The sequence below is a fragment of the Diabrotica virgifera genome, chromosome 5 (assembly GCF_917563875.1).
Source record: "Diabrotica virgifera virgifera chromosome 5, PGI_DIABVI_V3a".
NCBI classification, from domain to species: Eukaryota; Metazoa; Arthropoda; class Insecta; order Coleoptera; family Chrysomelidae; genus Diabrotica; species Diabrotica virgifera.
Window position 1 is genome coordinate 212022578 of NC_065447.1, and position 16132 is coordinate 212038709.

The window sequence follows — 16132 nt, forward strand, 5'->3', positions numbered from 1 at the left end:
ATTTGATCTACAACTAAACCTAAAAAAGAACAAAGAATTGTATTTATAAAATACCTTATGAATGCGAAAATTTTTATTGAGGTGAAACATCAAGACAATTAAAAATGTGATTAAAAGTGAACATCAATCTTATATTAAAAATAGAGAATTTGATAGATTGCAAATATGAAAACATGCATGGGACAATGAACATATGAGTTCGGTGGAAAGATTCAAGTATAGTCCTGAAAGAAACAGATGGCAAAATACCACAATAACATTTAGCAAGTCAATAAGATATCGAGGATATATCATTTAAATTTTAAAATGACATACATATAAAATCAGAGTTTGGTGTCAATTTTGAGTGTAAACTATAGGCTATAAGAACTAATACTTTTTATGTCAAGACAGTATCAAATAGCTTCCGAACTCAATTCTTACCTTCTCTTGCTCTGAATTGTCCACTAACAACTTATACAAAGCTGTAACTGCTTTGTCCTTATTACTGTCCACAGTATCATGAGCTACAGCATTCAATGCCACAACAAAAGTGGCATATATTTCTTTCAGTTGATCTTCAAAATACCAATAACTTAAGATTTTTCTCCTGCTAACTGCATTGCCTGATGAGAGTTCATTTAGAGCTGAAAGTGGTCTTTGGTGGAAAGCTTTAAGTTTTCTATTAGGTATTAAAAGGTTAGACAGGAATAATTCAGTTAATGTTTCTAAAATAAAAACAACAAATTGAATTTGTTAAAATAAAATTAATTAGACAAAAATATGCATTTCAAAATACTCATCTTATATGATTACAAACTTGTAAAATTGAATTATATTTAAGTATACATTCAAAAGTTCATTAACATACCCATAACAGTTGTACATTCTTTTTTCTTTCCAACTTTTACCATGCCAACAAGATTTCTTATAGTATCCAAGCAAGCAACTGGATTGTCCTGTATCATTACTGTATGAGCAGCTATTTTGTCTGATAGTGTACCCTTAGACATCACTGTTTTCATCCATTGAAAATCAGAATTGGTCTTGGAGTTTTCTACAACAAAAAACATATTTTTATACTGAGTTTTTAGAGTAGTCAGATTTCACATTTCCTTTAAAATAGAAAGAGAGCAAATTTAGTTATTTATTTGCAGATAAGTATACCATTTTTACAAAAGGATAACATCAACCTGCATAAGTTGATTAAAAACAAACAAACCAAAATTAGAATTAAACTGAATTAACTTCTTAGGTAATCATACTCAAAACCTCAACTGATTTCTTAAATGTAGATAAGTATTCCAAATGACTCTAAACTATTGCCGGAACTTCTTAGAATAATTCTTATAATGGGTTCGTTTTGACCATAGTTTGTAGTATGAAATGGAATGTCAGTATTACTAGTTCTTCTTCTAGAAAAAGTTATTTGCAATGCAAATAGAATTTGATATTTTTTTGTTCATTTTTAAGGTACAATTCTAACATTAACTGCAAATAGCAATTGCAGTTCCTGCAGCAACAGCATTTGCCTTTGTTACGTGACGGCATCAAACAGTTGACATTGATTATCACATAAAAAATATGGATTAAGAAATGCTGCAAGTTTTACTGCAAGAAGATGACGATTTGTTATTGTTTTATTACTCTAGAAGAAATCCTACACAACCATTATACTTAACTAGACTGGAAGAAGGTTCTGGTGAAACATTGATCAAAAGACATCTCAATGATAGTGAAGCCAATTTCATAAGTTATTGCCGTTTAAATAAAGATTATTCAAAAAGAGGCCTCCTGATGATTATTATGTGCCTCCTGATGAGAGACTAATAAGTTTCGAAACCGGTAGAGGTGCTTGCTGCACTCTCTGATTGGACTAGAATATGGTTCGGCTGTATTTTCGTTTTGCAACGAAATTGAAAATGGTCATTCATTTTTGATTTACATTTACTCTGATTGTAGTACGAAGGGAACCATTCTCATTGGAACTTTACCGCGCTGAGCAGATATGACGTGAATTGTAAATAGTAGAATTCCCTCATCTTCCTTAGTCTCAGCATCCGTATGGCTTGCAAATTGTAGAAGCCTCGGAGGTGTAACCATAGAAGGTTCCCATTGTTTTCATTCTGATGGGATGTAGAATAGCATTATGTTGTTTTATATGCCATTAGAGTGAAAACTTAGTCTTTTTGCTAGCAGTTGCCGCTAGGGCATCTATGCCATTTCGTTCGTTGCGATCCGGGACTGCACGCTGGGGTTTGATTTGGTTGGATCAGAGAGAGCAGCATATGTGCCTCCTGATGAGAGACTAATAAGTTTCAAAACCGGTAGAGGTGCTTGCTGCACTCTCTGATTGGACTAGAATATGGTTCGGCTGTATTTTCGTTTTGCAACGAAATTGAAAATGGTTATTCATTAAAGATTATTCACTTTTTCAACAATCACCTTCCAAACAAGTTTCATAATATGTGAATTTTATAAATAGTTCACTTTTTTGCAGTCAAATAAGCAGGGATATTTAGACACTAGATCAATAAAATAATCACTTTCTTCGTTTGTCAACATTTCCCTATCGCCTAATTTCACAACAACACTAACAGCAGTACTGTGTTTGTTCAAGTATGTTGTTTGCTGTTGTAAGACTGGGCAGCAGTTGCAGTTAAGGCTGATTCTCACTATCATGCAAGACAAGTGCTCGGCATGGGCAAGGCATCAGCTTGGCAAGATACATTTTACATAAAATCTTATGTGATTCACACTATGCGTGCCAGGCACCGGCAAGTGACGGGCTTTGCATGCGACATTCTTTTCGAAACAATCTTTGCCTAGCATGCGCCGTGAAGGTCACGACAGTGTGAATACCTTACCGGCAAGCAATCTGCAATCTTGGTTGTGTAAAAGCAGTTTTATAAAGACGATAGAGAAAAAAGTATTTTGTTTTTGAAGAGGTCCCTCAGAATGCGCCAATGTTCCTTCTTCTTTTGGCATCATAACTCTGGATTAGGGATGGACACAAGCTCGAGCTTAGCTCGGCTCGGCTCGAGGCTCGGCTCGTTTGACGAGCCGAGCTTCGAGCTCAAGCCTGTTTGTTTCTTGCGAGCCGAGCTTCGAGCCAAGCCAAATTTTTTTCGAGCCGAGCCGAGCTGAATTGGAAACGAGCCGAGCTTTCCTTAACGAGCTTGTCAATATTTTAGCTAATACTCTAATATTTTTTCTATTTATTTTTGATACCACTGATACACACTGATATACAGTGTGTCCGTAATGTATTAAATAAATGGGATATTTCCTAAACTAAAAGTCTTTTGAAAAAAATCTAAAACACGTCGATTTTTAATTTTAATGATCTACATTTTACAACCAAATTTAATTACACAGAGTGATACACATAAAGGTGATGACGCCATCGGATTTTTTGTAAATATAACAGCTTCATACACAATACCTGCAAAAGGTAAATATGTGGGCTAACAATTATTGGACCCTACTTTTCAAAGGTAATTGAAACGAGTCGCATAACATCAGTCTTTAACGGGGTATCTCGCACCTACTTTAATTTATTTATTTCCCAGTAGAATTAATCCTGGAGGTTTTGATGAAAGTGTATGGTTTCAACAGGATATTGCGCCTCCGCATTATGCTGTAGATGTTCCAAGGTACGTAGACGAAATTTTTCCGAACAGGTGGATTGGAAGACGTGGGAGTGTGAAAATTTAAGATAAAGTCATGTATCAATTACTGGATTACTTTCAAATTCTTAGATTAATAATTTGAAATCAATAAAATTTATTTTCATAGCGCATATCTTTGAAATTCTGTCCGTTAGACCCCAAGTATCAATCCTTTTTAACATCAGCTCATTTTTATCGATCTAAAAATGTCACAACGTAGGTACAGAGTGTACATTTACCTCATACATATCAGCTTAATGTATATCACCCTGTATAATCAAATTTTATGGTAGAAGGTAGAACATTAAAATTAAAACTCCACGAATTCCAGATATTTTTAAAAAGGATTAAGGAAGTATCTAATTTATTACATATTTTACGGACACTCTGTATAAATTCCTTTTTAAATAATATTCTTGCATTTCGATTATCCCTAATATCGTCACTAAATATTTGAATAGGATTTATAAAATGCAGTTATGTACTTCTCATTTTTACTATAGTTACTCGGAAGAGGTAAAAATTTTAATGTAGGTAGAATCCCAATTTTATAATCCTCCATAAACTTAAACTGCCTCTTGTAACCTTCTTAAGAATTTGTTTATCAAAAAGACTAACTTCTAGGAATGCGAATATTTACATTTTACCATAACAAAAAAATATGTTCATGGGGTAATATAATCTAACCAAAAATTTGAATCTCTATAATAATTTTATTAAAGGAAAGGTACCTCGTACCTCCATACTTGAATGGTTTTGGACATAATGATATGAATTTAACAATAGAAATTTACTGTTAATCTGTACAGTTGAATGTTTTATTGTAACTTATTTCTCAGTATAAACTTTGCTAAATCTGTAGGTATTAAGAAAATAATTCCGATTTTAAGAAAACTAGCACGTTTGTATTTTACGGGTAGTAGGAAAGAAATCTAATAGTTATTACAATCTTTTCAGTCTTGAGAAAGAAGTTGAAGTTGCTGTTCGTCCATTTCTGTTTAGGAACCTAATTCCAAATTTTTCGCGTTTTTAAAATGTTTAATTACGATAGTGATGATAGTTTTATGGACACAAATCTTCCTTCTCCAAGTCCAAGTGAAAATAGTGAAGTGTCAACTAAGTCGACTGAAAGCGTTAGCGGCGATTATACTCTTGACGAAACTTCGACATTTCGGAGCAAGTTTACATGCTTTTTTGAGTTTAAAATTATTGACAAAATAAACAAATTAGCGACATGCAAATTATGTAACAAACGAAAAATTAAAAGTGAGTTTAAAGTAAAACTTTCCGTTACAACTACTTTAAAAAGGCACTTATTAAGTAAACATCCAAAGGAATATGGTACTATTTTTCCAAAGCTGTCTCAACCTGGAACTAGCAAAGCTGGACCACTTCATAATTTCTTAACAATTAAGGTAAGAACACATTTTACTATTGTAATGTCAATATTCAAAGTATTAACGCCAAAGTTTTCGATATGCCAAAACAATGCAAATATTCAAAAATAATATTTTATTATTTTTTTGCATGATGTTTCAGTTTTTATTTATTATTGTTGGAAAAAAAGTGTAATAAAATTTTTTGTTCATAACCAGTTTTTTTGGGAATTTTCTTAATAAAATTTTGGTCGATGTAATAATCTGATAAATATTTGGCATTAAATAATTGCTTAACGTTAAGCAATGTTGGCAAACTGAGTAAAATTATAAAATTTTAAGCTGTTAGTTTTCAGTACTAACAATTGCATTAATTATAATGAAAATTGATATCTACTTAATCTAAAATGCAAATCCGAGATCCATTGTCTAGTCGCAACAGAAGGGGTCCCGTGGGAAAGTTCGAGCTCCCCGTGATTTAATGGTGGTATTATAAGTTTTTTGGGCCGCTGAATCCAATGGAAGTGGTCTGGAAGCCCAAATATGGTCCGTTTAATTGTTATTAACAAATTATGGTAAAATAAGGGCTTTATGAGAAGCCCTGTAAAGAAATTGATAGTATTAAGGTCTTTTTAGATTCTTTGGATAATTCTGAGCAAAAAAGGTCTCTTGTGATATTTGTCTAAAATTAGTTGTTGTCGAGTTATAAGCGATGACCTCTGCCAAACGTCATTTTAAAGAGGAAGGATGAATTTGCATTTTTTTAATACATTTTTGTAAAAAACACTTTTAAACTTTAAAAGGTGATAATTCAATAGTAAATTTAATTTCGAACAATTTTGCTGTAGAAATGTATGTACTAAAAGGGCATAGAACTCATACTATGCACCTTAGTTCATAGGGGTTAATTCACCCCTTTCTCAAAAACGCACCCCTGTAAATGGAAGCACTCCGCGGTTTTTTCATATTTAGAGGTCCATTGACCATATGAAACAAGAAACAATAAAACCCCGTGAATGTTGTAGTTCCTTTTAGCCATCTTATTTTGAACATAATCAATAGCCTAATATATTCTCTTCTATTACATCATCATCATTATACATATTTGCCTTTTTTGTCTTGAGCCACATCAGAATAAATATTACTTTAAAACTTTAAAAGGGTAAACCCTGTAGTTTTCTGTATACCTTTGTTAAGACAACGTAGAATGAAGTAAACACTTCTGTTGTATATAGGTATATAGGTAAGAATAAATATTCTTTACCGCCAAGTCATTCCTAACTTTACCATAACGGCTTCTTCTTCCTCTCTTACTAGCTCCAGGTGCGACACACATTTTCGCTTTTTGGATGAAATGGTACCTTTGCGCATTGTACGCGCCATAACCACCTTAAACTTATCTCATTTTATCTTTAATAATTGGTACCACACCCAAACTCCCTTTTATGTTTTTTACCATGTTTTATCACTTTCATTTTACTTTTATAAAACTTTTCCGTCTGCGACAAGTAATTCTTGCCGTTTTCGTCCATAATTTAGTTTTTAATTACTTCTATTTTTGTGTTGTTTGAAACCAAAGCTTACAAAAGTCTGAAAGGAACCAAAAATTAAAATATAAAACACGTAAAGAACATTTAACACTTAACAACCATTGTCTCCTTATTCTTGCTAATATTCTTGTTGGTTCAATTGCCGTAAAGTTGGTAAAAATAATTTTGTTTACCCGCTGGGCTGCTATAATAATTCTAAACAATTAGATAATTTCTCATTATCTATTACTACTTTTCTCAATGATTTAGTTTTTTAACAATGTAAATGATATTGACTTAAAGAACAAATAAAAGTTATAATTAAGGTATTTTATATTTCATAATTTTCTAAAAGACTAGGTCAATTTAATTTGTTTATTTATGGAAAAACCAAAAAAAAAGTTCAAAAAATTCAGCGCCCAATTCGGTAATCCCTTTAGGGTGCAGTTCATTGTACCTACCCAACGACCTCCAATCATATTTTAACTATTAGCGGGCTCTGGTAATTTAGTGTGAATTCATGTTGGCTGGGAAATAATAAATAGCAAAATAAATACAATAAAATAATAGCTTTATTTTAAAAATAATTCAAATTTACATTCAAATATCAAGTAATTTACACTCGTTTATGTTTATTGCAGAAATCCGTGAATGAACCTAAAGATGAAAACTTTATCGTTGATTGGGTGGCCACTAAATACCTACCTTTTTCGTTTTTTGACGACGAAGCAACAAGGAACTTCTTCGATCAAATCAAACCTGGAATAAACCTGCCTGGACGAAAAGCTTTAAAGAGAATGGTTGTGTCCCGTTTTGAACAGGATCAAAAAAAAGTTATGCATATACTACAACAAAACACATCAAGAATATCTTTTACCATTGATGGCTGGACGGCAATTAATGGAAAATCTTATTATGGGATCACCGCCCACTTTATTGATGACCATTGGCAACTCCAGTCTGTAGTTATCGATTTCTCACCTTCACATGGGCTTCATACTGGGAGAGATATTGCCAAGTTGTTTTATGAATCTTTGCAGAGCTATGGCATCACATCGAAAATTCAAGGCATAACTGTTGACAACACTGCAGCAAATACAACGTTCATGCAGGAGTTAAAAAAGCTTATTCCTTCTTTTGATGACGTTAATCAACATTTTAAATGTGTAGCACATATTCTGAACTTGGCTGTTCAAGATTGCTTAAAATCTCTGAAAATAGAAGAAGACGTAGGAGGGGAGGCTGAAGATGAAGAAAGCAGTAACGTAGATGAAGAGGTTGAGTTCGAACACAACGATGTTCTAGATGAAGATATTCAAACACCAACCAACTGTTTGGATAAAATTCGGTATATATTTAAGAAAATAAAAAAATCTGAAAAATTACGGATCCGTTTTAAAAGTGCGTGCCAAACTGCTGGGGCATCTACACAGATTTCACCTATTCTGGATGTTCCAACAAGATGGAACTCCACTCATGATATGTTGGATGTCGCATTAAAGTTAAAAAAGGGGATCGACTGTCTATGTGCAAGCGACAGTGTCAATAACTTAAACAATTTTCGACTACACCAAAACGAATGGCAGATGTTAGCTTCCGTCTGTAAATTTTTAAAGATGTTTAAAATAGTAAGCGAAAACCTTGGAGGAGACAAATACGCAACGCTTCCATCAGTGATAGTCAGTTTAAATATACTGTTAGACAAAATCGAATTACAATCAAAGTTGCTTGACGATAAACCGAATCGTTCCTGTGTAGATGAACAACTTTTAACTGCATTTCAAAAGGCCAGAGATAAAATTTTAAAACATTACAGACAAACAAATTGGATTTACTGTGCAGTACTTATTTTAGACCCAAGACATAAACTTGAAGCATTTGATAACTCACTTTGGGGAAGGGACTTAAAGAACGAATCGTATTCAGTGTTTAAAAAACTGTTAAAAAAGTATGAAGGAAATCAGCAAGCTGTAGAAAATATAACGCAAAGTACATCTGAATCGTCGGTGGTCATGGAAGTACAAGATGAGCTTGAAATCAATTTCGAAAGCTATTATCAATCAAAGGTCATAACAAAACCAAAAGACTTAAGTACTGAATTCTATGACTACATAGCACTCCCGCAAAGTACTGGCAACGAAGATATTTTAAAGTGGTGGCAGGTAAATAAAGGAAGATTTCCTGTTCTTGCTGAAATGGCCAGAGACTTACTAAGTATTCCTGCTACGTCCGTACCATCTGAGCGATTGTTTTCAAAAGCTGGCTTAATTATTCGAAAACAACGCAATAGATTGACTAATGAATCGGCTAAGTGCCTCTTATGTCTAAACTCTTGGGTATTCTCCTTTTCATGAACATTTTTCAGTGCGTCACAAATTATAGAAAAAAAGGTAAGTCCGTGATAATACACATTTATGACATTTATTCTAACGTGACATTTTAGTTAAATCTGACAGTTGTCAAATTTTATTTTCAATTTGGAATAAAACCAAATCAATTGTGTCTATTGCATTTATAAAATGGTATTTTCTGTCATTTGTATAGTCTTATAAATTGTACAGATTATATTGATAATATTATTATTTTATTTAATAAATAATTCTTTTTTGATTATGGCGCCATCTATCGACAACTAGAATAATCACCGAACTAGAATAATTACCGAAGTATTCCCAGACGTGCCTTTTTTTCTGTCACATACAATTTAATGCGTTAGAGAGAAATCGAAAAACTGTGACGCACTGAAAGATGATCATGAGAAAAAGAATAGAAAACCCAATTTTGAAAAATGTGTAAAACAATTTTTTTTTTAATTTTAATCGTTTAAATTAGTTCTAGGTTTAATTTTATTTATTGTTGAAGTAGAGTCGTATATGTATAATTTGGTAAGAATAGAGTTATAATGTTATTTTTAAATATATACCTACACTTTCCTCCTTTCCTCTTGTAAATGATTTTTATTAACAATGTAACTTTTTTTTTAAATAGTATCTCCGATATAAAATGTTAATGGAGATACTATGTACCTATTTACAATTGACTGTAAGTGTACAAAAATATTTTTCAGGTGACACAGGTTTTTTAGTTACTTAAATTAAAAAAAAAGAGTTACAACTCATCTGTATTAAGTTTAGTGAAAGATTTATTTTATGCGAATCTAGTAATATAAGACAATAAAATACTTGATACTTTTTATTTATATTTTTTATTTATTTATGCAGGCCTTTTAGGTGGTAGGTACTACATTACAATATTACCAATAGTATTATACAGTGTGGCAAAGCCAAATGGAATAAATTCATTATTTCGTGAATGAGCGATTTTGGAAAAAGATCTCAAAACAGGTCGATTTTTATTTTTAAATTACGATTTTTTGGCATATATAATACCTACATATATCATACTAATGACGTCATCCATCTGGGCGTGATGACGTAATCGATTATTTTTTTAAATGGGAATAGGGGTCATGTGCTAGCTCATTTGAAAGGTTATTAAATTCTCTATTCAGTAATATCAATATTAACATAATTATGTATACAGTGTGTCCATAAAAAAATTCGAATTAAATTAATTAACACAAAAAGAAGAATGTATGTAATTTATTTAATTCACAATACATTTTACTGCTGTCAGAAAACATAAAAAATGTTTATTTGACAAATAAACACAGCTTTTCGCTTAAATTAAATGTTCAAACTACCAAGAGGCAGGTGAGTGGCATCTTGAACATTGAATTTAAGTGAAAAGCTATGTTTATTTGTCAAATGAACATTCTTTCTGTTTACTGACAGTAGCAAAATGTATTTTGAATTAAATAAATTACATATACATTCTCATTTTTGTGTCAATTAATTTAATTAAAAAAAAATTGGACACCCTGTATATTATGTTAATATTTATATTACTGAATAGAGAATTTCATAACCGTTCAAATGAGCTACTATCATATACGAGTATATGCCAAAAAATTGTAATTTAAAAATAAAAACCGACCTGTTTCGGAATTTTTTTCCAAAAGCGCTTATTCACGAAATAATAAATTTATTCCATTTGGCTTGGCCACACTGTATGTACATATGAATATTGATATTTAAAAAAATGTTTTCATAAAATATGCTGCTTTTTCCTACTCCGATTATTTATGGATTAGTCTGGTCGTATTAGACTTTACTTTTTATTGTTATTTGTATTATTTATTATCACTACACTATACGAAATCCGGGTGTTATCAAACAATTCATCCACTATCTTGTCATAATACTTAATACAAATATGCCATCTTATTTGAAATTTATATTAAACTATCGTAATGTATCTACCTATATAGTTTCTCAGCGATAAAACTATTTTCTTGGCTTCCTTTAAATCGGGTTATTTTAAAAAGACTGACATTATTTCAGGACGAACACTAAAATCATACATTATCATAGTTTTTTAAACAGAAATTAAGACAAACTGTGAAATAAACATTTTTAATTTCTCCTATTTGTTCATTAATCTAAGAAAAAAAAATATCTCACTCTTCTTGTCTCCTAACGTTACTATGACAGAGTATGTAGCTATTATGTGAAAAGCATTTAGTGAATTTCTTATTATTTCTTATATTTGACTATTATAAGTAAAAAAAATTACTACGAATGTTATATTTTACATTCATTATTATGTTTTTGAGCTCGGCTCGGCTCGGCTCGAACTATTCGAGCCGAACCGGCACGAGCCACGAGCTCAACCTGCAAGCTCGAAGTTCAAGCCGAGCTTCTATCTCGAGCTAGGCTCGAAATTTCGAGCCGAGCACAAGCTTTTCAAAAGCTCGGCTCGGCTCGGCTCGAGTCCATCCCTACTCTGGATGGGTCTTTGCCTGTCTGCACATGTCCTAGCCATGACAGTCTTTGACTTTCCACAAATTGTACAATATCGTAACCTTTATTCAATTCATTGACCTCGTTGTTTCTACTGATTCTCCATGTGCCGTCTTTCTCTTGCACCGGGCCAAATACTTTTCTCAGTATTTTTCTCTCGAATGTACTGAGTTGAGCTTCATCCCTTTTCGTCATTGCTCTGGTTTCACAACCATACGGGTCTAATCAATGTTCTGTAGATAGTCATTTTGGTTCTTTTGTCTAATAGTTTCGATGTCATCAATCTTTTAATAACATGGTAGTATTATACGATTCCCCTCTGGAAATACGTGCATTAATTTCGATCCTTGCAGAATTCTTCTGATTTCTGTGCCCAGATATGTGAAGGCATCCAAACGTTCAAGAGTATAGTTGTCTATTGTGATATAATTTTCATTGTTAGGTATTCTTTTGACAGTCATGTAATTCGTTTTTGCTTCGTTTACTTAAAGCTCCCTTTTTCGTGCTTCAGGATCAATGTTTTTTAACTCTTCAGTGAGTCGTGTTAAAGTGTAGCGTCTGCATATGCAGTAATTTGTACTGTCTTGGTGTTTCATTGGTTTTTCTGATGAGTGACTCAAAAACTAGGTTGGATATTACGGTTCAATATGCAGCAATAAGTTGTTAAATTCATCCACTGTTATTCAGTTATATTTAAAAAATTTTGTTTGATTGTCTAAAAGTTCGGAGTATAAGGTTGCAAATTCTCCTTCTTTCATGCGTTTCTTTAGCATTTTAGGCACCCAACAACGTCTTTTTCTATTTCTGCAATATTTGTTTCCATTTTCTGTTTCTTCGTCTAATATTAGGGCAATTTTTATTAACGTTCAATTTCAACATTGTTCACTACACAAAGCAACCAGCCCGCGGCAAGCCTTTCGCAGTGTGAATTGGCTCTGACAACCTTGCCCGTGCCTTGCTGTTGCTGGTCCGGTTCCTTGCACATCTAATGAGAATCATGCTTTGGATGTCAAGATCAGTCTCATACAAATTAATACTGCAAAATAGTGCAGTTATTGTCTGCATTCAATGCCAGAATCATACCTTCAGGATTTTTTAAATCTTAATAAAATCACTTACATAATTACGGCAATTCACTTACGGCAATTCCTGCTTCAGACATTCCTTTAATCGAAGAAGATGCTGTAAATATTATGAATCATATATGTTCCTATCAAAATCTTTTCCAACGCAATAACATCTATAATAATGTAAACTCATTACTTGATCTAGTTTTGGTTCATGATGAAAATTGCATTGTCGCAGAAGCTGCTGAGGGATTAGTTGACCCCGATAGTTTCCACCCTCCTTTATGCTTTAATTTAAACCGCGGAGATGTTTTAACTGATGAAATGAAAGCTGAAGGCTTTTTCTACGACTTTAAATCAGCAAATTTTCAAGGTATTTCTGATTACTTAGACACTATATACTGGGATGAAATTTTCAGAGACAAAAGTTTAGATGATATGGTCAATATACTTTATGATGTCTTATATGGCGCTATCGATGTTTATGTACCAATGAAAAAGTTTTATACCGGCAATTTTCATAAATGGTATACCCGAGAGTTAAGAAACTGCATCATTGCTAAAAAGAAAGCTCATAAGAAATTTAAAGTGACCAGGTTACCTCAAGACTATAATGAATTTTCTAGATTGAGGTCGATATGCAAGTCCTTATCAGGTCAAGCATACAATCAGTTTGTAGCAAACGTTGAACATACACTTCCTAGTAACATTAAAAGCTTCTGGAGGTTCGTAAATTCTAAAAGGAACAATAATAGCATTCCGAACACTTTAAACCATAATGGCCAAACCAGTTCCGATGGTCCTACCATAGCCAAGATGTTTGCTCAGTACTTTGCTACAGTATATAGTGAGGACGAATGTCCTATTCCAAATAGTGCAAGGGCTAACACTAGTTTCAACATTACTGGTTGTGACTTATCTATTTCAGAGGTATATACCAAATTATCCCAGCTAAACATACATAAGGGTCCAGGGTCTGATGGAATCCCACCCAAGTTACTGAAATACTGTAGTTTTAATCTTGCTCGTCCCTTATTCTTTATTTTTCAAAAATCATTACAAACGAGTGAATTCCCTCCCGTTTGGAAAGTTAGTTTTATATTACTGATATTCAAGAATGGAGATAGAAGCACGGTACAGAGCTACAGACCTATTAGTATCCTTAATACTATACCTAAACTGTTCGAGAGTTTAATATGTGACAAAATTAAGCCTACTATACAAAATATAATCATTGAACAACAGTATGGTTTTGTTATGGGGAGATCAACTGAAATGAACTTGTTAAATTATACCTTCTTCTTAAATGAAGCATTGGAAAGTATACAACAGGTAGATGCGATTTATACAGATTTTTCCAAGGCATTCGATAGAGTCAACCATACGTTATTGTTACATAAGATCGAACAGTTGGGTTTCTCTGATCCTCTGCTTAGTTGGATTCGAAATTATCTATAAAATAGAAGGCAGATAGTTCGTATTAAGAATTATTTCTCTAATGAAATTATAGTTACATCGGGTGTACCTCAAGGCTCCCACTTAGGACCTATCCTTTTTAATTTATTTATAAATGACATAAATAAAAGCTTCAGTTTTGCTCAATTTCTTCTATTTGCTGATGACCTTAAATTATTTCACATAATTACCTCTGATTTGGATCACTACAATTTGCAATCAGATCTTAATGGTCTTGTGGAATGGTGCTCACTTAATGGTATGGACTTAAATGCAAACAAATGCCATGCTATAACTTTTACTCGACTAAGACACTTTGAGAATAATTCTTACTTTATACGGGACACTAGGTTACAATTAGTTGACTCAGTTATAGATCTGGGTGTTATTCTTGATACTAACTTGAATTTCAACCTACACATTAATAGCATGGTTTCTAAGTCATTAAAGATGGTTGGCTTTGTTAAAAGATACAGCTATGACTTTACGACTGGTCGTTCTTTAAAATTTCTTTATTGTTCTTTGGTTAGACCACATTTAGATTATGCATCATGTGTTTGGTCACCTCAATATAACTGTCATATTAATAAAATCGAACAAGTTCAGCGTAAATTCTTACGTTATTATGCTTATAAGATGCATCTGACTGGTCAAAGTTATGAGTCTTTACTGCAAATTATTCGACTTGACTCATTACAGAGTCGTCGTCAACATAAAGATCTTTGCTTCTTATATAACTTAATTCATGGTCATAAATTCTGTATCCCACTTTTAAATAAAATTGGTCTACATGTACCTTTAAGAACCACCCGTTCTGTGACCACCTTCCACGAGTTCATTAACCGCACAAATTATGGTTTAAGTTCCTATCTCTCTAAAACTATTAAATTAGCAAACACATTATCTCCGCAAATTGATTTCTTTGTGAACGACTTTACTGCGTTTTCCACACAATTACATTTATACTTAACTTAATGTTCTAATTTCAAGATTGATTTGTCAACTACTGTTATTGTCTTTGTTCTAGGATAAGTTGTATTTGTCAATTTCAAAATGTTCTAGCTCTCAATTGTTAAATGAGAGCAAGTAATTTTATTCTTTATTATTGTTTGTTATGTATTTACCAATTTTGTACCTACTAGATCTTATTTTTCTAATTTGTGTGACATTTTAATTTAATTTTATCATGTACTAATGGACTTCGGTCCGTAAATAAATAATAAATAAATAAATAAATAATTATTCATCAATACAACAACTGTTCTCTGAAACTTCATCTATTGGCTGTTATAGATTGAATATGAAAAAACATGCAAGGCACATATTTATTTTAAAGTAAAAAGTAAAGTTTGTGTAACCTTCTGGCTACAGTCTAGTGTTAAGATTTTCAGGTCGCGCAAGCGCCCCTAAGATGACTTAACGACTACTTAGGTAGCCAGGACTGACGGCTTTACGTGCCCTCTGAAGCATGGTGATGGCTCAGTTAAATTAAAAATTTGTCAGTGCCAGGATTCAAACCCGGGTCCTCTAACTTGTTAAGCCAGTAACAAAACCACTGCGCTAGGGCCGCCTATGTTAAAGTACACCTATGATACATAAATAAACCATGTAAATACTTACTCGTATTATAATGTAACACCTCGGAATCGTGACATTTTTTAGCTTCATCTTTGAGCTCTATCAGAACTTGTTCAGTACTTTTAGAAAAGCTTTTCGGATCTTCTTGTATCTACAGATAAAAATATTAAACAAATTCCACATTAAAATCTTAAAATGTACATACCTCTTCATACCACTGTTTGGGTTCTTCATAATTGTCCATTTCATCTTCTACGTTATAGTGGTTTGAATTACCTGATTGAAAATTATTTTTTTTAATTTTCATGTTTTATTTTATAGCAAATGTAATAATGTAAACCATGCAAAAATTAGAGGTTAGATTTGCAAATGCGTTTATCTTTAATTCTTCTTGCTGTCAAACCCATACTCTAAACAAAAGAGTGAATAAGATATGTACAATTAAATGTTAAAAAAAGATAACAAGATAAACCGTGAGCATCGTTGATTACTGTAGGATTCTGTGCTTAAAGTCGGACTCACACGACTCGTGTACTTGGCGAATAATCGTTACTTGCGTTACTTAGTATGTCTTTTGGGAGGGTTACTAGAACAATTCTTTGACAATTAATAGTA

At 32.6% G+C, this 16132-nt stretch overlaps 1 protein-coding gene across 1 annotated transcript in view; it reads right to left on the bottom strand.

Annotated features, from left to right (window-relative positions):
• Positions 1 to 15912, bottom strand: part of LOC126884596 (CCAAT/enhancer-binding protein zeta) — a 54893-nt gene extending 38981 nt beyond the window's left edge. Inside the window, exons 1-4 of the mRNA XM_050650592.1 lie at positions 15723 to 15912; positions 15560 to 15668; positions 851 to 1036; positions 424 to 707 (exon numbers count right to left, since the gene is read on the bottom strand). Of these exons, the coding sequence (XP_050506549.1) occupies positions 424 to 707; positions 851 to 1036; positions 15560 to 15668; positions 15723 to 15824 (681 nt within the window). The 5' untranslated portion in view covers positions 15825 to 15912. The remainder of the gene's footprint in view (positions 1 to 423; positions 708 to 850; positions 1037 to 15559; positions 15669 to 15722) is intronic.
• Positions 15913 to 16132: the final 220 nt, after the last annotated feature.